General features: G+C 48.5%; 1 protein-coding gene across 1 annotated transcript in view; it reads right to left on the reverse strand.

Annotated features, from left to right (window-relative positions):
• The window catches only part of SCARA5 (scavenger receptor class A member 5), a 90,713-nt gene that overhangs the window by 27,169 nt on the left and 38,947 nt on the right, over window positions 1–24,597 (reverse strand). Inside the window, exon 4 of the mRNA XM_053578704.1 lies at window positions 3,793–4,467. Within this exon, the coding sequence (XP_053434679.1) occupies window positions 3,793–4,467 (675 nt within the window). The remainder of the gene's footprint in view (window positions 1–3,792; window positions 4,468–24,597) is intronic.

The raw sequence follows: 24,597 nt of genomic DNA on the forward strand, positions 1-24,597 counted from the left end.
CCCAGGTCTCACCAGCCTGCATCTTCGCTGCCACATGCCTGGGGTTGGATGTTTCGCCATTTGCAGAGTCTTCCTGTTGCCCATCCCTGCACCGCTGCTCCCAGTCTGTGAGCCCATGAGCCCTCCCTGCCAATCCCTGGTCATCTCCAGCCCCTCTGACTGCTCATTGCCACCTTCCTGGCAAAACCTTCCCTGACCCATCATTCCTACTAAAAGGGTCATGACCTGCTGGAGGGCGTGTACTTGGTGCACTTGACAGTCATCTCCACTGCCTTGTTCTGTGGTCAGGTGAATGTGTTCTCTCTCTCCTAACAAAATCGCCAGCTCCCTGAGACAGGACCTTGTCCTTTTCATCCCTGCACCACCTGTGGAGGCCCAGACTCCAGGCTCTTGCCTCCTGCTGGTTTGCAAGAAAAAAAGACAATCAAATCACATGATATGGGTGGTATGGCGTCCCTTCTGCCCCACCAATTCATGTCTACTCAGAACCTCAGAATGTGACCTTATTTGGAAACAGGGTCTTTGCAGATGTAATTAGGTAAGAATAGGTAAGACTTGAATAGGGTGGACCCTAATCCAGCAACAGGAGTCCTGATAAAAACAGAAAACAGAGACCCAGAGATTTGAGCAGACCACACAGCACACAGAACGCAGGACACACAACATGATAAGCAACAGAGATTTGTTGTGATGTGTCTTTAAGCCGAGGAGCACCAAGGGTTGCCAGCAACCGCTGGAGGTTAGGAAGAGGCAAGGATGTATCTTCCCCTGGAGGCTTCCCAGGGAACTTAGCCCTGTGGACATCTCTATTTTGGACTGCTAGCCTTCCAACAAAACAAGTGTCTGTTGGGCCCCTAAGTTTGTGATGCTTGGTTCTGGCAGCCACATACTCACAGCACAGCAGTAACGTCTTGCACAATAGGTGTTTGATGAATGAATGAGTATATGAGATCAGAGGGTGTTGGTAACACACACAAACCAGCCAGGCAGCCAAGATCGAGATGTACTGGGACTTTCCACAAGTTGGCACCGTCCTCAGACCCTAACCATAGTTGACAGCTGTTTAACAATTCAATGGCTCATGCACAGAGAAAGTGTAATCCGCAATTTTTAAATCCGTAAGTTATATAAATCATTTAAGGAGGACTGGGTCTCGTAGCCATGTTCCTCTGTCAAGAAAAGCAAAGGAAGGCTGGTCACGCTGAACCCAGTTTTCAGATCACAGGACTGGGACAGGGGACCTGCCGGGAACAGGCCTAAGATCGCACAGATCGTGAAAGGCACAGTTCAGGAGCAAATGAGTCCCCCAGGCTCCACTCCAGCGATCTCCTGTTGAGGTCAAGGCTGCAGCAAAGGGAACAGAGGGAGGGCGCCTGGATATCTCCATGGCCAGGGTGGCCCCCATCCCTCCTCTCTCTTCCCTGCCTCCTCCAGGCTGCCCCAGCAGGAGCCCAGGTAAGCTTTTTCACTTCTCAACATTTTATGCCATCACATTCCTCATCTTTTCTGTCACTGGGGGGTGCAGGTGGCTGGGACAAGAAGGAGAAGCATGCTGAGGTCCCCTCTCTGGGCCTGCCCGTCCATCTAGCCCACTGTCCTCATGCCACCTCAGCACAGCTCTGCCCTTGCCTGGCTGCCCATGGGACGTGCCCACTGTCAGCTTCTTCTGAATAGAATGGAGCATCCATGACGGAGCACCAGGGTTTTCCTGGGGACCAGGTGACAGGAGAAGAGAAGATGGGAAAAGCTAAGCTCTCAGGGGTGTGGATCTGGAAGAAGACATTCTACCTCCTACCCTCCTTTGATTTCTGAGATGTCTAAAGTCCGAAGTGATCCAAGACCAGAAAACAGATGGGCAAGGAAACTTGGTGATTGCCCAGTGTCAGGATGTAACAATTGTTGCACAAACATTCACTGAATCCCAGTGAAGTGTGTTGCATGTAATTTGTCTTTGGAGGACACAGAGACGAACCAATCAGGGTGGACTGTGGGGCAGCACAATGAACACTAGGCATTGGCTTAGACATTCCTGTCTGGTCACTGAACTGTACACAAACGGGGAGAATTTCACGGCATGTAAATTACACTTCACTAAAGCTGCTGAAAACAAAAAGCCCTGTGTAGGATCATTACCAGCCATGTGTCCCTGAGTGATCCAAGGGCTTCCTCCCCGGGCCTTAGTTGTTTTCTTGCCCTAATCCTACCCTTCCCTCAGTAACACCTGCCTTAAACTGCCCCCAAGGCTTGTTGTGAGACCCCAATTTAAAATAAAACAAGGTACTCTGTAAATTGGAAGGGGCACAGAAAGCCCCATCATTATACTTTTTGCTTTGATAAATGTAGCTCAGAGGAGGGAGACTTCAGGGAGCTAGAGAGGTGGGGGTGTTATTTCCTGGACAGGTGGGTTTGAGTTATATCCTAAGGGATGAAGGGTATGGGGAGGGGGAGGAGGAAGGTGCCATAGCAAGAGGAGAGCCTGGGGCACACCTACGGCAGTGGGAAAGGTGGGCAGCCACAAGATGTGTCCCACCAGACTGGACACCTCGGCTGGAGCAAGGGTTGCAAGCTGGCCATCTATGGCCCATGTGTGGTCCATGGAGTTAAACAATTAAGTATTTCCAGAATAGCCCACGTTTCTGGGGTCTCTTGAATGGGAAAACTTTGTCAACCTGGGCCCACATTCCAACTCAGGAAAAAATGGGTTGGACCTGTCATAACCTCTGATCCTCCCCTGACACTGTGGTCACTTTCCTCACCCACATTGCTGGACTGGCCTCTGCAGACACTTTTGTTTGTGTCCTGACTTGAGGGACAAATGGAAGAAATGCCAGGAAGGACAGGACAGAAAATGCGATGGAAATCACACTAGTTCTGGCATCAGAAAGGCCTGGGTCCAAACCCTGCTCTGTCCCCTCTTGGCCTGGCGACCATGGGCAGACTAAAATTTAAGCGTCCTGAAGCTCAGTGTGCATGTCTACAAAACAGGAAAACTCCACTCCCTCAGAGAGCCGCTGTACTCGGCACAGTAACCCACACATGGCCTGTGCTCAAAATGGTATTATGAGCACTCGTTAAAGTCTTGCCCTACCCAGCTCTAGCTGACTATCAGGGGACAGAGGTTTCCATGGAACCAGCAGACCCTGGGCGGCTATGGTGGGTTTTGATCAGTGGGGTGATGTGAGAAAAATGCCTTTCGCACAAGACGTGTGCAGGAGGAAGGAGTGGAGCAGGCTGCCGGGGGCCAGTTCATCAGGAGTAAAGACAGGGAAGCTGGGGCTCTAGCTTCTCACACTCACAGCAAGACTGCAGTGGAGGTCCCCACATTTTTGCTATCGTAGTTAAGAGTTATGAATGAAACCAACAGGTTGTTAAATAAAGTATGTTCTTCTCCTAAACCAATACATCTTCCTAACAGCCTAGAAAGCCAGGTTCAAACTGGGAATTCTTCACTGCTTGCTGCTCCTCCCATGGACACCCCGGGAAAGCCCCTGAGTCCCTTCTTCTCCCACCCCCAAACCTTTCCCCCAGCTCTTGGAAGCTCCAGTAGGCCCATCCCAGCTGGGACTACCCAGCCTCCCACCAGCCACTAGTGGGTCTAATTCTCTCGCCTAGGGGTATGGACACTGAGGTCACCCTTCTCCTTAGGGAACTTTACCCAGGGCAGGAAACTCAGGAGTCCTATAGGGCAAGACCTACAGACTTAAAGCAGGGGGTGTGGGCTGGGAATTCATTTGTGCACTTGGGGCTGGGGAACTCGGGCGGTTGGCGGGGGCGGGGCGTGCCGGCTGGTACCTTTGGCGAGGGAGATGTTCCTCAGCGCAATGGAGTGCTCCCAGTCCTTGAGGCGCAGGTCCTCGGTGATCACGTTGAGCACGGCCAGTTCCTGCTTCAGCTGCAGCTCCATGTCCAGGTGCGCCCGGCGCATGCGACGCGTGTCCTCGCTGGCGTTGCTCACCAGCACGCCCAGGTCCTGCAGCCGCGCGCGGTGCAGCGCCACGTCGTAGGACAGGCTGTGGTTGAGGCCGCGCAGCGCGCCGCCCACGTCGGCCAGCTCCTCGCCCAGGACGCCCACCCTGCGCGCCAGCCCGTCCAGCAGGCCCGCGTGGCGCCGCAGCAGCAGCCGGCTGCCGTTGCTCTCCACCTGCAGCTGGTACAGCTCCAGCTGCGCCGCGTCGCTCTGCTGTCCTGTGCGGTCCCGGAGCAGGGCCACCGCCTGCTCCGTCTGCACCGCCTGCGCCTGCAGGCCCCACAGCGCGCCCTCCAGCCGCTGCACTGCGCCTGCCAGCGCCAGCAGCGAGTCCGACTGGTTCTGCAGCGCGTCCTGCACCTTCCACACCTGCTCGCTCAGGTCCGCCTGCAGCGGAGCCTGCGGCAGCCGCAGCTGCAAGTCCCGGAAGCTCTCGTTCAGCCGGTTCACGTGCAGGGTCAGCGCCTTCAGGTCATCGGGGGAGCTGCGTGGCCGGGACACTGCGGGGGGGACGGGGAGCGGAGAGGTGAGCGGCTGGGAATCGAGGTCCTGGGTACACGCGGGCACTCAGTAGGTGCTCAGTAAGCCACAGATGAATGAAAAGCAGACACTGAATGCTTTAATAGGTGTCAGGCATTGCGCCAAACTAGTGGTCCCCAATCTGTCTGCAGATTAGAATTACTTGGCCAGTAATTACTTGAGTCCAGCCTGAAGAAATTGGCCATGACTTTGGAATTTATATTAAAAAAAAAAATCCCCAAATAATTCCAGGCTGCAAAGTTTGTGAACTTTGGTGCTAGTCTAACCATCATGCATTAGGTTGATCCATGTGTAAATTGCCATTTTTTGTTGTTGAAAAGTGGTCACATAACAACAGTTTCATGCAGGCCAACTCAAGACTTTGAGTGTTGTTATGCTTTCAGTTTTATGGTCTGAACGTGTCCTTCCAAAATTCCTATGTGGAAACCTTTTTTTTTTTTGACTCAGAGTTTCACTTTGTCACCCTTGGTTGAGTGCTGAGACGTCATAGCTTACAGCAACCTCCAGCTCTTGGGCTCAAGTGATCGTCTTGCCTCAGCCTCCCAAGTAGCTGGGACTACAGATGCCCACAACACCACCTAGCTATTTTTAGAGATAAGGGTCTCGCTCTGGCTCAGGCTGGTCTCGAACCTGTGAGCTCAGGGCAATCCACCTGCCTCAGCCTCCCAGAGTGCTGGGATTAGAGGCGTGAGCCACGGTGCCTGGCCTCATATGTAGAAACTTTCACCAAAGTAATAGTACTAAGAGCTGGGTACTAAGTCAGCAGGGAAGAGCCCTCAGAAATGATTTTGGTGACCTTTTAAAAGAGGTTCAAGGAGCTGTTGGCCCTATTCACCCAGTGAAGGGGGAGACACATAGAGGGTGCCGTCTATGAGAAACAGGACCTTGCCAGACCCTGACTCCGCCAGGGCCTTCATCTTGGAGTTCCCAGCTTCGAGAACTATAAGCAATAAATTTCTGTTGTTTCTAAATAATCTACTCTAGGGTATTTTGTTATAGCAGCCTGAACAGACTTAAGGCAGTACGATTGTTATCTTCTTTTGCAGTTAGAGCTGTTAAAGTTGCTGGTGATAATGGTTTACAGCAAATTAATTCTAACCCAGAGAGCTTGCTGCTTGCTCCAGAGCCCAGGGCTTTCCCCCGAGTCAGCTCCAGAACTAAAGGAATTGATCCAGCATCAGGCTCAGCCAGGTCCCTTTGCTGTTCGGATGTCACAGTGACAGCCTTTGTGTGGGTGAGGACTGCCTTCACATCCATTCCCTCCCTTCTCCACATCTCCAGCCCTCCAATCTAGTCCCTTATTTTCCTTTTCAGCAACAAACCCCTCCCTAACACCTTCCCTTTCCTTATGGAGAGGTTTCTCTTCCTTGGTCGCAAGCATCTCTTTCACAATACTAAGCGGAGTGGCAGGTGGCTTCATCATTCTAATCCAGCACTCCCGTGTCCACTGGGAGGTCCTGGGCTGCACTGACTCAGATACTCCACAAACCCCAGGGTAGGGCTGCCAAGGGATGCTCACTGCCTATCCACAGGTGTCCCCCACTCTGCTCTGCACACAAGACAAAGGGAAATTAGGACTGGTGGTGGGACAGGTAGCAGCTTGAAAATCTTGGAGCAAACCAAGCAACTTGGCACACAGAGTGCTCAGCAATGAGAAAAGCTGGACAGGTTAAGTTCTGTCCTAGACCTTCACGTCGGGAAGGGGGAGCATATATTGGAGGAAAAACCAGCTGCTGCCATCTTCCAGTGATGCTTCTGGAAGCACACAGCATCTGTGGCAGCCAGATTAGGTTCAGAGCCCCCTAGAAGGGTCCTCAGAGCCTGGCCGCAATTTCTCCCCTATCCAGCACTGTAACCCAGTAAGGGCACATGGCCTCTGCTTGCTTCAAGCTCTTGTCTGCCATTAGTGCTGACTGTTGGAGCATTCTGCCTCCTGAGAAGACGAAATTTCCTTTCCTATGGTTTCCATCCACTGATCCTAGCCTTTGGTGTCATATAGAGCTAGTAAAATATGTTTTTCTCCAAGGCAGGCCTTCAGAATTGCAAAGACAGTTCGTTACTTGTGGTAACTTTCTGGACTTGAAATCTGCAGTTCATTCATTTGTTTTCTCCTGACTAGAATCTGGCCCTCTGTGCCTCCTGGCTGCCCTCTTTCATGTAGTCTCTTAAAAAATGAGGCTTGACCAAAATGGGATTCTCCAAGAGGTAGAATCCTAGTCATCTCCCTCATGCTGAGCGGGAGACTTCTAGTAAGATGGCTCAAACGGGGCCCTGCTTGGTGTCACCTGGACTTAACAGACTTTAGCCAGAGGGGGAACTAGGCATTTCTCCCATTCTGCACATAAGGGGGCTGAGGCCCAGAGAGTGTGAGGAACCTTCTTAACACCAGCCTTCTTGCCCCCTGCTCCAGGGGCTCCCACCACTGCTGCACCCTGGAAGGTGAACTAGACAGTGGTCACTATAAGGAAAGGTGCCCAAGGAAATGAACCCAGGACCCTTCACAGCCCAGGGAGCCACAGGAACTGTCTGCTGAAGAAATCACCACAGGCCAAGATGTCATTCTAGAACCAGTGTGTGTGTCCAATATTTGAGCTCAGTTGGGTGACAAATATTGAGGCAAGGCTGTTACAGAGCAGAAAGCCTGACAATTTCATGGCACTGCCTTCTCACGATGCCCCTGGAGCTCCAAGACAAACCACAGCTCATCAGAAGTGGTAAGAACACTCCGAGTTTCCCAAGTTCTGGTTTTAATATTGGGATCCTGAATGATGAAGAAACAGTGCAGCCTCCTGGACTGAAACCCCAGCACTGATTGGAGGCCACATTTGCCCAGAGGCAAGACCTTGAATTTGGCAACCTCCTCCCCTTCCTCTCTCTTCTCAGCTCCCCTTATCCCTGCTGCCCTCTGCATAGGTCCCTGTGCCAGGCTGGTCCCCTGGACCACGAGGGGCCCCTACCTGCCCACCAGACACCTTCCCTCAGCTTCTGGGCCCCACTGCCTGTGCAGGAGACTGGCCTAGGACTTGTCCATAGGGGACGGCTGCCCATCAGCTGCCCCTTCCCAGAGAGTTCATTTGGGTCCTTCATTGATGCTCATTGCTCACCCAATATTCACAGAAATCCAGATGAAAGGAAAATGCTTCTTCCCTATCACAACCTCTAGCAGAGCACACTGGTTTCTTTTCATCTCCTTTTCCTGACCTCACACACATGCAGACCCAATCTTTACTACTGGATTTCTGGTTTTCCCCCCACCTAATATTATTATTATAACTATTTCATAAGCATTTTCCCATCCTCCTTCCCATCTTTCGTAATTTTAACTTGGATGCCTGCATCAGAATCCCTCGAGGGGACACATTTTATCCATTCTGTTACTATTGAATCTTTTTTTTTAATCATGGTAAATAAATACAGAAAGGTTATACCCTCTTTTGAAATTTCTCTTTATAGTGAATTCCCAGAAGTCGGATTAGTAGGTCAAAATGCGTAAACATTTTTATGACTCTTAAAAATTCCAGCCAAACTACTTTCCAAAAATGTAAGACTAATTTATGTTCACAGTATGGACTGTGCCCCATACTTTCCTCATGAGTCTGCCCTGTTCTGACCTTGTCATGGCCTAATATCTTGGAAGAGTATGTCTGCTGGTCACCACGATCATTCCCTGTACCCAAAGAGAGCAGCAGGGACCGTCCCATCCGCCTTTGCAGCTCCATGAACTGAAGATGTTAATGGACCCTGCTGTGGACTGAATCATGTGCCTACAAATTCACATATTGAAGCTCTAGCCCCTAATGTGCCTGAATTTAGAGACAGGGCCTTTATGGAGGTAATTAAGGTTAAATGAGGTCGTAAGGTGGGTCCTAATTTCCTAGGACTGATGTCCTTATAGGGAGTGGAAGAGACCAGGCAGAGCGGCCATGGGAGAACCCAACAAGAAGACGTCCTCTAAGCCAGGAAAGAAGCCTCGGAGAAAGCAGCTCTGCTGACACCTTGGTCTCAGACTTCTAGTGTCTAGAACTGTGAAAAAATAATTGCTGCTTATACCGCCCAGCCTGTGCCCTGTCCTGGCAGTGGGAGCAACTTCGTGCAAACTCTCCTGGGGTTTGCTCATCCCGAGCTGCCATATGGGCTCTAGAAGATTAGCAGTAGGCAGTCTTTGGGGGAGCCAGCTTCCTACATTGCAGGGCCCAGTGCTCGGTGAAAATGCAGGGTTCTTTGGTCCAAATAGCAGGAGAAAAGCCGTATCCTTTCTTCCATGGTTTATCTCTTGACCCGCCCTGGTGGTTTTTATTTGCTGACTGAAGCCAGGAGAGTAAGGTGAAGCTTTACTTACTTGCGCTTGGTGTAGGGACACTGGGGGGCCAGCGCGGACTCTTACAGCACTTCCATCTCTGCCCTGAGACTCGTCATACCAGACCTGACCCTGATCACCCCCAATGGGGGGAGGGGATGGTTGAGACCCCAGCAGGGTGCTGAGGGGCTGGTGTGGGGTGGGGTGGTGCAGAAGCCGAGGCCTCATGTCCCCAGCACAAGCTCCACTGTCTCATGGGACTTCACTGAGAAAACACAAACTCAGAGATAAATGTGTCACCAGTTCTAGGAGGGTGATGGCAGAGCATTAAACCCCGTGGTGGGGCCCTGGTGTTCTCCTACATCTTGGGGTCAGGGGAACCCTAATAAAGTGTGTATTACTTTAAGTGCTAGAGCTTTATAGATGACCTTTTTGCTACAGATTCAGGATGAATATTAGGTTCTACTTTAAAATGATTTTTCCATTAAAGTCAGGTGTCTCCAGACTTTAGTCAATTCAACCCAGTTTTGCAGAGCCCCTGAACTAAGGTCCCCTCCCTTTTTCTTTCTCGATGCTTCTATGGACATGTGTTTGGGAGTGGCGTTTCAGCCCCACCCTTTCACACACTCTGTCCTAATGACATGTTCTACGAATTCTGGTATCCAACTGCCCTCCTTCTGTGTCACTGGCCCCAAGAGAAGGCAGAACTTGTGCAGGGGGCAACGGAAGAGTCATGGGCTCAGAGCCATCTCCACCATGGTGGTAGCCTGGGGCTAGTTACTGAATGGCTCTAGTTGGGGGTTTATTTATCTGCAGAATGGCAATATTGTCTACCTGGAGGGTTAGAGTGACCACATAAGGATTTAAGGCATTTGGCAACATGAACCCCACCAGGGCTCCCCTAGAAAGAAGACAGAAGCTCCATGCTATTTGGGGGGGTGGGGAGGCAGCAGGGCCTTTGGAGATGGAGCAGTCTGAACCTTCCTCAGCTCTGCCCAGAGCGTCTCCATCTGAAAACAGGCGTAACAATTCCTACTTTAATGGAAGCAATTTCCAGTAAGAAACTCAAACCAAGTTTGGCATACAGTAGATGCTTAATAAATGTCATCTCCTTTCCATTCTAGCTTTTCTTGCTTGAATTTTGCTATATGACTGACTATCCCTGGCAACAGGCTTAGAGGACAAAATACTAGAGTCAGGGACAAGGGGCCTGAAATCGCCCTTATTTCATGCTTCAGGCAATCTCTTGATGTCCTGAGACTCTTTTTTTCTCATCCATAAATGAGATGATGAATGTTTGTCTTCCTCCCTCCCAAGGTTAGTCAGGTTGGACATTAAATGAGGCTGTAGAAGTAGAACTCTATGCAAAGATAAAGGGGTGTTATTTACACCAATGCCCCAGCTTTAAGTCACTAAACCTCAATAGAACGCTTAGCTTTCTTCCTTTCTACACTATGCATATAGCTGCCCAGAAGGCATCATAGGGAGACCTGCTATATCCAAGAAAAATAGCTCATCTGATTGGATCATATCTGGAGCATCCTGACTCAACCAGCAGATAATTTTTCTTTCCAGGGTCATAAAGGACAATGATGGGACTGGAGCAGGCTGGAAGCCAGCTCCAGCGCGAAGGTGAGAAAGTTGCAGGTGTGCAGGGACAGCCACCAAGCTCAAGTCACGGCTGTGGCAGACATTATATGTCAATCAAATGTGATTTAAAAATGTACCTTAGTTATTTATTTTTTTTTACATATACATGTGTTTTTTAGGTTTCTACTTTTTGCCTTCACAAAATTAAAAAGGCTTAAAATTTAATAACAATAGCAATGTTTAAGATAAGGACTAGAAACAAAAACCTCGTAAAGAATGAATGAAGATAAATACATTTGGAAAAGAAATCAGATGATTGCTGCATCGAAATATTAAGCAATAATAATAATAATGCAAAGAAAGTAACATTCACATTGTCAAATAAGAGTTATGTCTATTATAGAATGCTTTGACTCTGAGGTTCAGTATGGAGTCATCAGTTAACTTCTTATTTTTTTTCCCAAAGTCTCAAAAAATAGACAACTAATATTTATAAATAAAAGTAAAAGATAATTTCAAAATAAAATGTACTTAGTACATTAATTAGTCCTCACAATCGATACTGAGTCAAAATCCAAATTTGAATCTCTACCTGATTTCTACCATGCAGCCTGACTCCAGCCTAGATCTGTGATGAGAAACTTACTCCCTTCAAACTTAGTCCGTATTGTGTGTCTTCTGACTTTGACAAAGTTTGTTCTCTACTCTGATCCTGTCGGCAGTGTGGCCAAGTGGAGCCAAACTGGCCACGGTCAATCACCACTGCCTACTGTCTGTGCCACCTTCTGAGTTACTGAACCTCTGTATGCCTCAGTCTCCTCATTTGGGCACTGATAATACTTACCAGGGCCAGGGCAGGATGAAGTGTATTAACCTAGACTGCACTCAGAACAGTGCTTGGCACCCAGTAAGTATGCAGGAAATGTCAGTTATTATTGTTGTTCTATGGTTTATTTTCTCCTTTGTGAAAGGATAAAAGTTGAAGAATAATAAAACAAGTAAAAAAGGAGCTAGGCCAGACAGAGCGATGAATGGACTGTTTGTATAAACATGAATTAAGAGAGCCACACTCAAGTAAGACCTTTCCCCGTGGAGGACAGCAAACATCTGGAAGGGATTAAATGGGGAAGAGGGTGGGTGTGTAATGAGCAGAGGACACGCTGTGACTGCTGAAGGAGATAATTCATTTCTGGGGTGTGCAAATGATCCCCCCAAAAGGAGGCAGGCTTATACAGCATGATTTGAGACCCAAAGAATATTTGCTCCCCCCCAAATTTCTGATTAGCCTAGATATCTGAAATGCCCATATCATCCCTACAAGCTAACCTTAAAAAGGCCACTTCCAAAATGCAATTAGACTGACATAAAATGTAACGAGGTACCATTTTATATTTGTGAAATTAATAACATGAAAATCGTAATGGTGCGGAGAAGTCACACCGAAATTAGCACTTTTTAAAATCTATAATATAAATATAAATTAGTATAACTTTTAGGGGAAGTAACTTGGCTGGAATTTTTGAGAGTCATAAAAATGTTTACGCATTTTGACCTACTAATTCAGCTTCTGGGAATTTACTATAAAGAGAAATTTCAAAAGAGGGTATAACCTTTCTGTATTTATTTACCATAATTAAAAAAAAGATTCAACAGTAAGAGAATGGATAAACTACAATGTATCCCCTCGAGGGATTCTGATGCAGGCATCCAAGTTAAAATTATGAAAGATGGGAAGGAGGATGGGAAAATGCTTATGAAATAGTTATAATAATAATATTAGGTGGGGGGAAAACCAGAAATCCAATAGTAAAGATTGGGTCTGCATGTGTGTGAGGTCAGGAAAAGGAGATGAAAAGAAACCAGTGTGCTCTGCTAGAGGTTGTGATAGGGAAGAAGCATTTTCCTTTCATCTGGATTTCTGTGAATATTGGGTGAGCAATGAGCATCAATGAAGGACCCAAATGAACTCTCTGGGAGGGGGCAGCTGATGGGCAGCCGTCCCCTATGGACAAGTCCTAGGCCAGTCTCCTGCACAGGCAGTGGGGCCCAGAAGCTGAGGGAAGGTGTCTGGTGGGCAGGTAGGGGCCCCTCGTGGTCCAGGGGACCAGCCTGGCACAGGGACCTATGCAGAGGGCAGCAGGGATAAGGGGAGCTGAGAAGAGAGAGGAAGGGGAGGAGGTTGCCAAATTCAAGGTCTTGCCTCTGGGCAAATGTGGCCTCCAATCAGTGCTGGGGTTTCAGTCCAGGAGGCTGCACTGTTTCTTCATCATTCAGGATCCCAATATTAAAACCAGAACTTGGGAAACTCGGAGTGTTCTTACCACTTCTGATGAGCTGTGGTTTGTCTTGGAGCTCCAGGGGCATCGTGAGAAGGCAGTGCCATGAAATTGTCAGGCTTTCTGCTCTGTAACAGCCTTGCCTCAATACTTGTCACCCAACTGGCGTGAAATATTGGACACATACACTGGTTCTAGAATGACATCCTGGCCTGTGATGACTCCTCAACAGGCAGCTCCCATGGCTCCCTGGGCTGGGGTTGGGCCCTGGATTCGTTTCCCTGAGCACCCTTCCTTGTAGTGACCACTCTCTAGTTAAATTTCCAGGGTGCAGCAGTGGTGGGAGCCCCTGGAGCAGGGGGCAGTAGGCAGGTCACTTTACTCTCCTGGCTTCAGTCTCTTCATTAGTAAAATGGGGCTAATGTCCAGCTTACTAAAGACTGCAGAGACCCAACCCAACGGATGAAGTCTGCAAGTCTCTGATGAAACTAACCACTCCCCAGGTGAGGCCGTGTTACTAGAGGTCTCATGGACAGCATTAAGGAGGTGATCTTTTCACCGTACTTTGCACCATCTGTCTACCCTTTGAATACCCCATTTTTATCCAACACCACCTTTTAAGGGGATAAGAGTCTGTACAGAAGGATTGCTGACAACCAGCAGAAGGTGGGAGACATATGTGATTCTCTTAGAGCCTCCAGAAGCAACTGAAGCCGCCAACACCCTAATATCCAATTTCCAGCCTCTTGAACTAGAGGAAAGTAAATTTCTGTTGTTTTAAGCTGTCAACTTTGTAGAAATTTGTTACCACAATCCTAGGAAACAAATACAGAAATACAATGCAGGTTCCTCTTGGCATTAAGGAACAGGTCTGGGCAGGTAGGTGAGTAGCATCATTAAAGAAGAGGCAGGCACAACACCCAAACCAGGCGCTTAGCAGTGACAGAGAAATTGCCAACAGGGGCTCTCCAAGAGAAGAGAATGGGGTTTCAGGGGGTGGTCTAACCACAACGTCAGGGCCCCAGGAAGGGTGGATCTTGAGTCAGGCTGGTAGGTGTCACCCAGAAAGACCATCTGCAGTGACAGCATCCCAGCCACTGGCCTGGAGTCTGGGAGCAGGGTCTAGTCTCTCAAGGAAGAGCTGGGGAAAGCAGGCAGAATGGCCATAGCAATGCAGAAGCCAGTTCTGGGGCCAGAGGACAAATTGACGGGGAAGGCTGAGACCCAGGGCAGGGGGTGTTAGGGCTCAGGACCCTAGCACTGGCCGCTAGTCTTGGAGGGCCAGGAGTCACCCCAAGAGCCCTGGGCCAGCATTACCACATCTGGATTCTGGGCCCAGGCTGGTGGCCACGCCCATTCCCCCCAGCTGGGGGCGGAGGGGATCTGGGTTGTTCACATTCTGCCGACTCAGGCTGCATGTGGCCGTGGGGCAGGGCTGAGGCAGAAGTGATGAGCCAGGGGACAGGAAGTACTGGGGACATTCATTAGGACCCACAGAGGAGGGCGGCAGATCAGTAATTTTTTTCCATCCTCTCAACCCAGCTTTTCCCAACTTAGGGAAGAACTGGGAAGAGAAGGCCCTATTTTTTTTTTTTTTTCAAGCACATTTCCAGCTCAGCAGGAGACACGTAATAAACATTCACTGGCTGGGGACTGAATTCTTCTTGATGCCCACTGCCCACCAGACCTGGAGCAGAAACTGGAGGGACACGGAGCTTTTAGCTGCACCAGGAGTTCCTGGTAGAAGCCAGACAGATATACAGTCCACACAAGTGGTCTGGGCTGCCCAGAAAGGGGCAGTTTGGAGACTTAGCCGCCAGGGGCAGAACTGGGGTGTGACACCTCAAATGCTACATGGAACGTTGGCAGTTCAGAGGTGGGTGGGACACTCAAGTGAGCAGGAAAAGATGGCCAATTCTGGGTCTTATCAGCAGGATCTGACAGACGAGGCAAAGGATGAGGACGGCTCAGCCCTGCAGTGGTGGGCTGGCCACAGCCCAGGTGCCCGTCACCTGCAAATAAAGCCGACCCCGGTACGACGTGAGCACGGTGAGTTAGAGCATGCACGGGACAACCAGGCCGCCCAACTGGAGGAGAAGAAAGGAAGCTACTGTTAACGGGCATCTACTCAGCGGACGGCGGGCTGTGTGTTTTATCTCATGGGATCCTTTGAGGTCATTGTTCACGTGTCCAGTTTAACAGGTGAAGCTTAGAGATATGGAGTGGTTTGTTCAGGGTAACACTCAGCGACACTGCTAGGGAATGAAAATCCTGAATTCTGCCCCCAGATTAACTGACTCTCTGCTGTGTCACAGCACACCTCCCACCCACCCCCCTGTCCCTAACGAGAGCCCACCGAGGGCACATTAGAAGCCCCTCCTGCATATCTGCTGTCTGACTCCTGGCCAGACTCCCATGAGGCTGTAATCTGAAATCAGCAAGGGCGGTGAGCATGTTGCTCTGTTTCTGTGTTTCTATGTTTCTGGACAATTTGTTCCATAAGTGCTTGTTTTCAAACAGCTCAACATTGTTCCCCCAGGGCTTCCACGCGGCTCTCATTTGGAGTGAGCTCTTCCCACTGGCGACATTCTCAGATCCCTCTTTCTCCACTTGTTGAGCCTGTCATAAAGTATTTTAAGGAGGTTGGAAATTATCCTCACGAACAAGCATGTAAGGAATCTGAGATGGACTTGCCAGGAATCTAGGCATTTATTGGGTTTTTGCTCTCAGAACATGAGTTTTGGAGCCCACATCAAATTTTTCACATTGCAGTTCTTCAGAGGGTAGAGTCACGGGGCAGAAAGATCATAGATACTTTGAGCTGAAAGTGACCTTAATAATCATTTACTTCTCATTTGCAGATGAGCAAAGATTGAAAAAGGTGGCATAAAATGCCCCAGGTCACCTGGATCATTGCTGGCAGAACCAGGGCTAGCACTCATATTTCTTGAAACCTAGTTCATGTCTCTTTCTACTACACCACACTACTGTGGAAGAAACCAGAATTATGTGTCCACTCACCCTCCCATCCATCCATCCATCCACTTATCTGTCTACCCAAACACCCATTCATCCATCCATCCACCCATCCACTTATCCAGCCATCCACCCATCCATCCCCCCATCCACCCACCCATCCACCCATCCATCCACCCATCCATTCATCCACCTATCCATCTACCCACCCACCCATTTATCCATCCATCCACTCATCTATCCACCCATCCACCCATCCATCCACCCATCTATCCACCCATCCACCCACCCATCCACCTATCCATCCACCCATCCATCCACTCATCCATCCACCCATCCACCCACCCATCCACTCATCCATCCACCCACCCACCCACTTATGCATCCATCTACCCATTGATCCCTCCCCCCATACACCCATCCACCCACCCATCCATCCACTCATCCATCCATCCACCCAACCGTCCATCCACCCACCCATCCACTCATCCATCCATCCACCCACCCACCTACTCATCCATCCATCCATCCATCCACCCATCCACTCATCCATCCACCCATCCACCCACCCACCTACCCATCCATCCACTCATCCATCCACCCACCCACCCACTCATCCATCCACCCATCCACCCACCCATCCACCCACCCACCCATCCACCCACTCATCCATTGACCCACCCACTCACTCACCCTTCCACCCACTCATCCATCCATCTGTCCATCCATCCATCCAAATCATCACTGACAATAATGCAAAAGGCAGTTCCACCCAAACAGGCACAGTTTTGCCAAATTAAAAAAACATTTTCCAACTGAAAACATTAACACTCAGATTAAGAGTCACTTTGAAGGATTAATTAATCCCCATTATTTAGGTTGGTTGGATATTCGGTATTATAAAAGAATTTAGTATTGCAAAATCATATGAAATCATGCCAGTGGTGGTGATCCATCACAATGTGGTTTTATGTGGATTCAGAGGCTTTTCTACACAAGAGAAGAATTTTGATGACAACTTTTAACGTCTTATAATAAAAACTCCCACCACGATGCATGTATCTCATGCTTATAAATTTTTTTAAAAACTGACAGCTTTGTATAAAGTGCAGAGGATTATATAGAGGAAGTGAATTTTAAAATTTCATGGACTCAGAGAATTAGCTGGGTCCTTAGATACAGTTAGATTAGAAGGGAAGAAATAATGAATTTTTTTTTTTTTTTTTTTGCAGGTTTTGGCCAGGGCTAGGTTTGAACCCACCACCTCTGATATACGGGGCCAGCGCCCCACTCCTTTGAGCCACAGGCACTGCCCAGGAATAATGAATTTGACCACCACTAACCTGCTACACATTCTTGGACAGGGAATTTGTCTTTGTGAATTTCTCACTTGTTATCTAAAAATGGAATTAACAACATCATCTCATAGGGTTGTGTGAGGACTAAAGAAGGGAATGAACTCTAATCAGGCCCTTACTATGGACCAGGAACTCCGCTTTGTGTATTATGAGGTTATCTCATTTGAGAAAAATCAAAGACCTGGGAAGAAAACCCCATATACACTGCAAAGGCCTACTCAAATTCAAACAAGTGCTATTATTGACATCCTTCTCCTAAATGCCCATGGGATCTCCTTTCTTTATTATCAGATTTGTTGGTATTAATATTCATAATGTCTCATCACCCAGAAAAAGAAGTTCATATTGGAACTTCAAACAGATATATAGAGCTTTCTATTTTGCAGAGCACAGCTGTGGGCATCATCTAATATTACATTCTTTCTTTTTTTTTTTTTGAGACAGAGTCTTACTATGCCACCCTCAGTAGAATGCCATAGCATCACAGCTCACAGCAACCTCAAACTCTTGGGCTCAAGTGATTCTCTTGCCTCAGCCTCCCAAGTAGCTGGGACTACAGGTACCTGCCACAAAGCCCAGCTATTTTCTGGTTGTAGTTGTCATTGTTGGTTAGTAAGCCCAGGCCGGGTTCGAATCCGCCAGCCTCAGCGTATGTGGCTGGCGCCCTAACCACTGAGCTATGGGCACTGAGCCACAATGTTACGCTTTTGACCTTCATTTAATCCCCATTGGTATTAGATGAAGAACTGAGGCCAGTGAGAAGAAGCAGCTTTCCCACTACTAGCCAGTGACAGGCAGGCCTTGAGATTGCATCCGACAATTCCAAGTCAGAGAGTCCCCTCTGCGCCTTTATCTTGCATCCCCCCCCCCAGTGTGTGACTTTCTGGCAGCCTGAATACCCAGCTGTTCACTTCGCTCCCAGGGGACCCCAGAACTGTTCCCTTAGGACGTGATAGCTGCTTGACACTTTCCAAAGAGATCTAAGGCAGTCTTCCCTCTTTTCTGCCACCACCTGTCAGGATTATTGCCGTGAAGACGATGGGCAGGGTGATCCTGTCACTTTGAACTCCTCCAGCTCGAATCTGGCTGTACCTGAATCACTGTCATGCCCCAGGGCTGCTCTCCAATGCCCCAAGCCCCGGAGGGGCCTTACCTCCTTCTATACTCATCAGTGATGAGCCCTGGGCACCTGCCCCACCCCCTTCCCTGTTTTAGCCCTCGGCCAGCATGGCATTGTGGGAGCACTGTGCTAACTTGCTCCTTTCTTCAGCTGCCTGAACATCCCTGGGGTTAGTTGGGCTGCCTTGAGTGGGTTGGTGAGCTGGAAAAAAATCTCAAAACTTCTTCATGCTGCTTAACAGCCATGCCTGCTTGGCCACTCTCATTCTTCCAGGTAGCTCTGGAGACGCTTCACCAAGAACACACACAGAATGAGAGCTCTGTCTCCCCTGTGCCCTGCAGCAGCTCCACAGCTGCCCTGTTTCCTGTAGGAGCCAGGTAGGAAGCATCCGTCTCCCTGCTCACCGTGACCAGACCCTGTGCTGCATTCTGCCCCCTGCTGGCAGCAGTGGGAGAGACGCACCTCTGTGATTCCTTCAAGGGCTGGTGTGTGACAAGAGCACCAAGTGGGAGGAAAAGTGGGGTGTGTTAGGGGTCACCTCCTAACCACAAGGATCCCCCACAAGACAGTCCTTTAAATATGTGAAGGCAGGTCCACTTACTTTAAGATTTGAAGTCCTCTTATTACCAAAATCATTCTCCCTTGAATGTGTTTCAGCTTGACTGCACCCAGGGGTGGTGGATGAGTATTTAACAAAAGGTTCTCAGCCCGGCGTGGTGGCTCACGCCTGTAATCCCAGCACTCTGGGAGGCCAAGGCGGGTGGATTGCTTGAGTTCACGGGCTCGAGACCAGCCTGAGCCAGAGCGAGATCTCATCTCTAAAAAATAGTCAGAAATAGCTGGGCATTGTGGCGGCCCCCTATCGTCCCAGCAAGTTGGGAGGCTGAGGCAAGAGAATCACTTAAGCCCATGAGTTTGAGGTTGCTGTGAGCTGTGACACCATGGCACTCTACCAAGGGTACTCTGTCTTAAAAAAAAAAAAAAATTGGTTCTCTACAAAGACAGCCTTCTTTGTAGCGCTTGCCAATGTCTGAAGTGTAAATACTCCCACTAGGGCTGACATCAAGCTACCAACATGCTAGCACTGAACGTGGCGTTAGGAAAAGGTGCTCATAATCAGAGCCAATTCCAGTGCACCACTGTCTGCACCCACCTTACACTGCAGGGCCTGGAGACGAGATGGCACCAAGGAGGGTTAGGAAAGCTGGAATTCTCAGTGGATGCTAAAATCATCGTGGGGTAGATGGGAAGTTGTATATTTACTCAGTATCAAAGTGTCTCCCTATAGATTACTTATTAATTAGAAGGAATAAAAGATACTTTTATGGTGTATAATTCTGGTGGGTGTCACTTTAACCAAACTTATAGTTACCAATAAACTGATAGACTCTGCCTCCTGAGCAGGATTTATAAATGTTACTGTCAATAATATTCAACCTACATCAGCATGGGGAAACAATCAGATCAGCCCAAGTTAAGGGACAGTATACCAAGTGACTGGCCATGTTCTTCAAAAATGTCAATGTCATGAAATAAAGTTCTAGATAAGGAGTTCTTCTGGACTATAGAGACATGATAACCACGTGTGTGATTCTGGATTGGATCCTGAAAAAATGCTGGAGCCACGGAAGAAAGTCAAATATAGGTTATATGATGTATCTGTAATTATATTGTATCAATGTTAGATTTTCTGAACTCAATAATTGTAGAGTGGTGATATAAGAATGTCCTTGTTATAAATAAATACATAACAATTGGGGGAGACAGAGAAAGAGAGGGAGACAGAAATAGAGATTGAGAGAGAAAATAGAGTGAAATGTTAACAACTTGTAGACAGAAATGAAGAGTCTGTGGGTGCTTGCTATAGCTTCCAACTTCTCTGTGGGTTTAATACTTTTTTTTCCAAAATAAAAATTGAAAAGAAAAAAAAGAACAAACAGTAAGGAGTTGCCTAAGCCACTCAGAGCCAGACAGGACTGGGCCCTCCCTTACTCCATGGGCTGTGTCTCTATTACTGTAACTCTGATCACAGGAGCTTTGGGTGGGCAGCCGTATCACACCCTCATTTGGAGCGACCTCAAACCCTCAACTTGGCTTTGAAAGTTGTTGTCAAGCTACAGCCTCCTCATTCTGTAGTGCACTACTCCACATTCATTCCTATGCTAGTTTATCAGGTCTGAGCTATCTCTCTGGGTCTTGGGCTCTTTTGGGGTTCTGGGTCTGCATTCCTTGGAATGCAATGCAGATCTCTGTGAACCACAAAGAGATCAAAATGTCATCTGGGTTTGAACTACATACGAGAAAAATTTGTTGAGCATACACAGTGTACAAAACAGTGGGCTGGGTACAAAACATTGACAACAAGTAAATGTGTATGTGTGTGTTTGTTTTTCTTTGAGACAGAGTTTCATTTGTCACCTGGGTAGAGTGCTGTGGTGTCACAGCTCACAGCAACCTCAAACTCTTGGGCTCAAGCAATTCTCTTGCCTCAGCCTCCCAAGTAGCTGGGACTACAGACCACCACAATGCCCGGCTATTTTTAGAGATGAGGTCTTGCTTTTGCTCAGGCTGGTCTCGAACCTGTGAGCTCAGGCATCCACCTGCCTCTGCTTCCCAGAGTGCTAGGATTACAGGGATGAGCCACCTCACCCGGCCTAATGTGATTGTTGATTGTAGCCTTTGGGAATATACAAACCAGGCCTTGTACTTCCTGGATCACCCTATACCACTCCCATGGTAGCAAGCACACATTAGGTACTTAATGAACACTTGATGTGATCCTATGATATTAATACAATTAATCATCAAATGTATAGAAAACGTTAAGATCATTACAAGATCGGACAATTAAGTTCTTGAACTTGTCCTAGAAAAAGTGTCACATATCTCATTGCTGAATATCAGTATGGTCACCAGATGACCCAGGGAAATACTTTGAAGGTGATCACAGAAATATTCAGCAATGAGGTATGTGGTACTTTTTCTAAGATATGTTCGTAAATTTAATTGTCTGACCTCGTAACTATCAAAGCAATTCAGGATTTAATAATAAAAAAAAAAGAAACTCTCTAAAAATAATGGGATAGTGCTACATCATGCCGTAGCACTGGGGAGCATTACTGTGCTCACACAACGCTGATGACTATGCAGATGCTTTTGGAAAGCAATTTGGCAAAATGTATTCAGAGCCATAAAAATGTTCACATCCTTCGTCAAATAATCTCACGCCTGGGAATTTACCCTAAGGGCTAATCCAAAAGAAGGGAAACTCTATAGCACGAAGAAATGGGTGGTGTTCTTATTTACAGTGGTGAAAACCTACAGAAGTTGTGAATGAGCAATTAAGAACAACTAAATCATGGTACATCAACTGCATGGCCTGGAAAGACAAGTGGGAGCTCTGTTATTTTACAATGCAGGCGATACACAGTCCTTAATACAAAGCAAACACAGATTAAAAGAAAGCTGGGATAATTGAAAATCACTGATGTTAAAGCAGGGCTGTTATGAACACTCTCTTCCATATCTGTCAGGGATTGGCCCCAGGACCCTCTGGGCCCAGGTCCCTTAGCTGGCCCTCTGTATGCCCCAGTTCTGTCCCCATGGATTTGACCAACTAAGGATAGACAGGTCTCAAGGAGACCAACCCTCTCAATACCTTGATCTTAGACTTCCAGCCTCCAGACCTGTAGGAAAATAGATATCTATTGTATAAGTCATCCAATTTGTGGTATTTTGTTATAGCAGCTCAAGGAAACTAATACAGACCATAAGAGACAACCCAGCCAGGCACAGCTGGTTTGGCTCTCCCTGATCTGACCGGAAGCCTAGGCACAGCAGGTTGGTCATTATGGATAACACCCAGTGTGCCCAGGGCCAGAGAGAGTCTAATGAGGCCCTTTTTGGCACCTTCAGTCCACTGAGTGAAATGTCCGTCTTTCTGATGCAGGGATCGGAGGGCCCTGGAAATCTGCATTTTTAATAACAACTCTTCCTTCCCCATTTCTGATTCAGCAGCGTGGTTGAGCCGAGATCCTGTAGGATGATTAAATTTATTGTCCCCTTAGCTCGTGGGGTTTTTTGTTTTGTTTTGTCTTTTCAGTTTTTGGCCAGGGCTGGGTTTGAACCCACCACCTCTGGCATATGGAGCCAGTGCCCTACTCCTTTGAGCCACAGGCACCACCCCAAGCTCATGGGTTTTTTTTTCCTCTATTCTCCTTCGGCCTCTTCGTCCCTCCTAGCAAACAGTGGTCCCGGGTGGTCAAGTGCAAGCTGGCTTAGAATTCCCGAGGGCAAGCAGTTCCACTTCTGGGCATGAAAGCCAGGGCTGGAATGGATAACGTTCACAACAGCGGAGAGGCAGAAGCAAGCTAAGTTCCCTTCTGCAGATAAACAGACAGGGAGGATGGGCTCTGTCTGTATACCGAATATTATTCAGCCATAAAAAGGAAGGACATTGTGACACAGGCCAAGTGAACTAAGCTGGCCACACAAAGACAAACCCTGCATGATTCCACTGACGTGAGGCCCCTGGGAGAGTTCAGTGTTTATGGAGAGACAGGAAGTAGAATGGGGGAGCTGCGCTGGGGGTCGCTATACAAGGGGTGCAGAGTTTGGAGATGCAAAGATATCTGGAGGTGGACAGTGATGACAGTTGCACAATAACATAAATGTACTTAATGCCACTGAAATTTACACTTCAAAATGATTAAAATGGGTTCGGCACCTGTAGCTCCAGTGGCTAAGGCGCCAGCCACATACACCAGAGCTTGCAGGTTCGAATCCAGACCGGCCCACCAAACAACAATTACGGCTGCAACCAAAAAAAGCCGGGTGTTGTGGCGGGCGCCTGTAGTCCCAGCTACTTGGGAGGCGGAGGCAAGAGAATCGCTTAAGCCCAGGAGTTGGAGGTTGCTGTGAGCTGTGTGATGCCACAGGACTATACCCAGGGCCACAGCTTGAGGCTCTGTCTCAAAAAAAAAAAAAACCCAAAAGATTAGAATGGTAAATTTTATGTCCTGTGTATTTTACCATAATAAAATACTCCAAAGGATAAGTAAAGAGGGGAGCTGGGTGGGTGGGGGGCAAGGAAATGGACTAAGCCTGAGGCCGGGCTGCAGGATGCCTCCCCAGGGTGAGGGTGGTGGCATCGCAGGGGAGGGTCTGGCTGGATGTAATTGAGGAGGGTGCTCCAGGCAGCAATTACTCAGACTCAGCTCCGTCCCACCCAAAGCCACATGACAAATGGGCCCACTGGGATGGACGCAATGAAGCCCCAGCTCAGCTCAGCTTTCACAATTGAAGCTTCGGGACCTGGCCTGGGGCCTGAGGGCTGTGGCCATCCTCCCTGTTCCCCCATCTTCCTTCAACCCACAGTGGGGCCTGGGGTTGAGCCCTTTCCCTGGGCAGGTGGGGATGCCTGGCCACCTCTCTGCCCGCTGAGAGGGAAGGGTTGTGCGTCTGGGGACTGGAGAGCTCCTCACACTGGCTGGTCCCCTGGGGCTTGGTGGGTAATGTTCCCAAGTCCCTCTCCAAGGAAGAAAAACAAACAGCTGAGAGCAGGCAGCTCCAGCTGTGGGACACAGGCCAAGACTGCAAGGGGGGAAAGAAAGTCTTCCAGCCCCAAACGCCTAGTTAAATGGAAAGCCGCGGGCACTTTTCCATGTGTCCCAGTTTTATCAAGTAAATTTAAGAATCCATCCTTGAGAGTTCCTGCGTCTTGCTATGTGATTCTCAATGTCACATTACGGCCCTCTTTGTACATGTGCACGTACAGTTTAGACTAGAAAAGCAGATGTGAAAATCTACACGGCCAGGCTGCGAACGGAGCCCAGAGGGGTGGAACAGAGAACTGGCTTGGCACTATCCTTCTACGGGAACTCCCCCTTCTTGTCCCTCACTACTAGTGCCTCAGTTTCCCTATCAACCTTTTGCCAAGAGGCCAGTGCCTTAATGGATAGAATGGTGAACTTTGCGAGGCCTGGGGCCCAGGCCTCTTTGGATCACTTGTGAGGAGAGCCCTGCCTGCCCAGAGCTCTGGTTTCAAGCTAATCTGCATTCCCTCCCTCAGTGGAGCCCACTGGTGATCACCTGGGGATGGTGTGGGTTAGCAGAATGAGTTCTTGACTAGGAAGCTGGAGTGGGAGCCCAGCTCTGACCTCAATCACCTGTGCCCCTTGAATTGAACCAGCACCTTTTTATTTTCTTCCATGGGAGCAATCAACCTCATTGGACCTCAGTCTTGTCATCTGTAAATGGGGATAAGGATGTCTCCTAAACAGCACAGGGCGAGGATCAAGTGACCCATGGGATGTCAAATATAATTTTTTTTTTTGGAGACAGAGTCTCACTGTGTCACCCTCAGTACAGTGCCGTGGTGTCACAGCTCACAGCAACCTCCAACTCTTGGGCTTAAGTGATTCTCTTGCCTCAGCCTCCCAAGTAGCTGGGACCACAGGTACTGGCCTTAGCAC

This window comes from Nycticebus coucang, chromosome 24 (assembly GCF_027406575.1).
Source record: "Nycticebus coucang isolate mNycCou1 chromosome 24, mNycCou1.pri, whole genome shotgun sequence".
Lineage (NCBI taxonomy): Eukaryota > Metazoa > Chordata > Mammalia > Primates > Lorisidae > Nycticebus > Nycticebus coucang.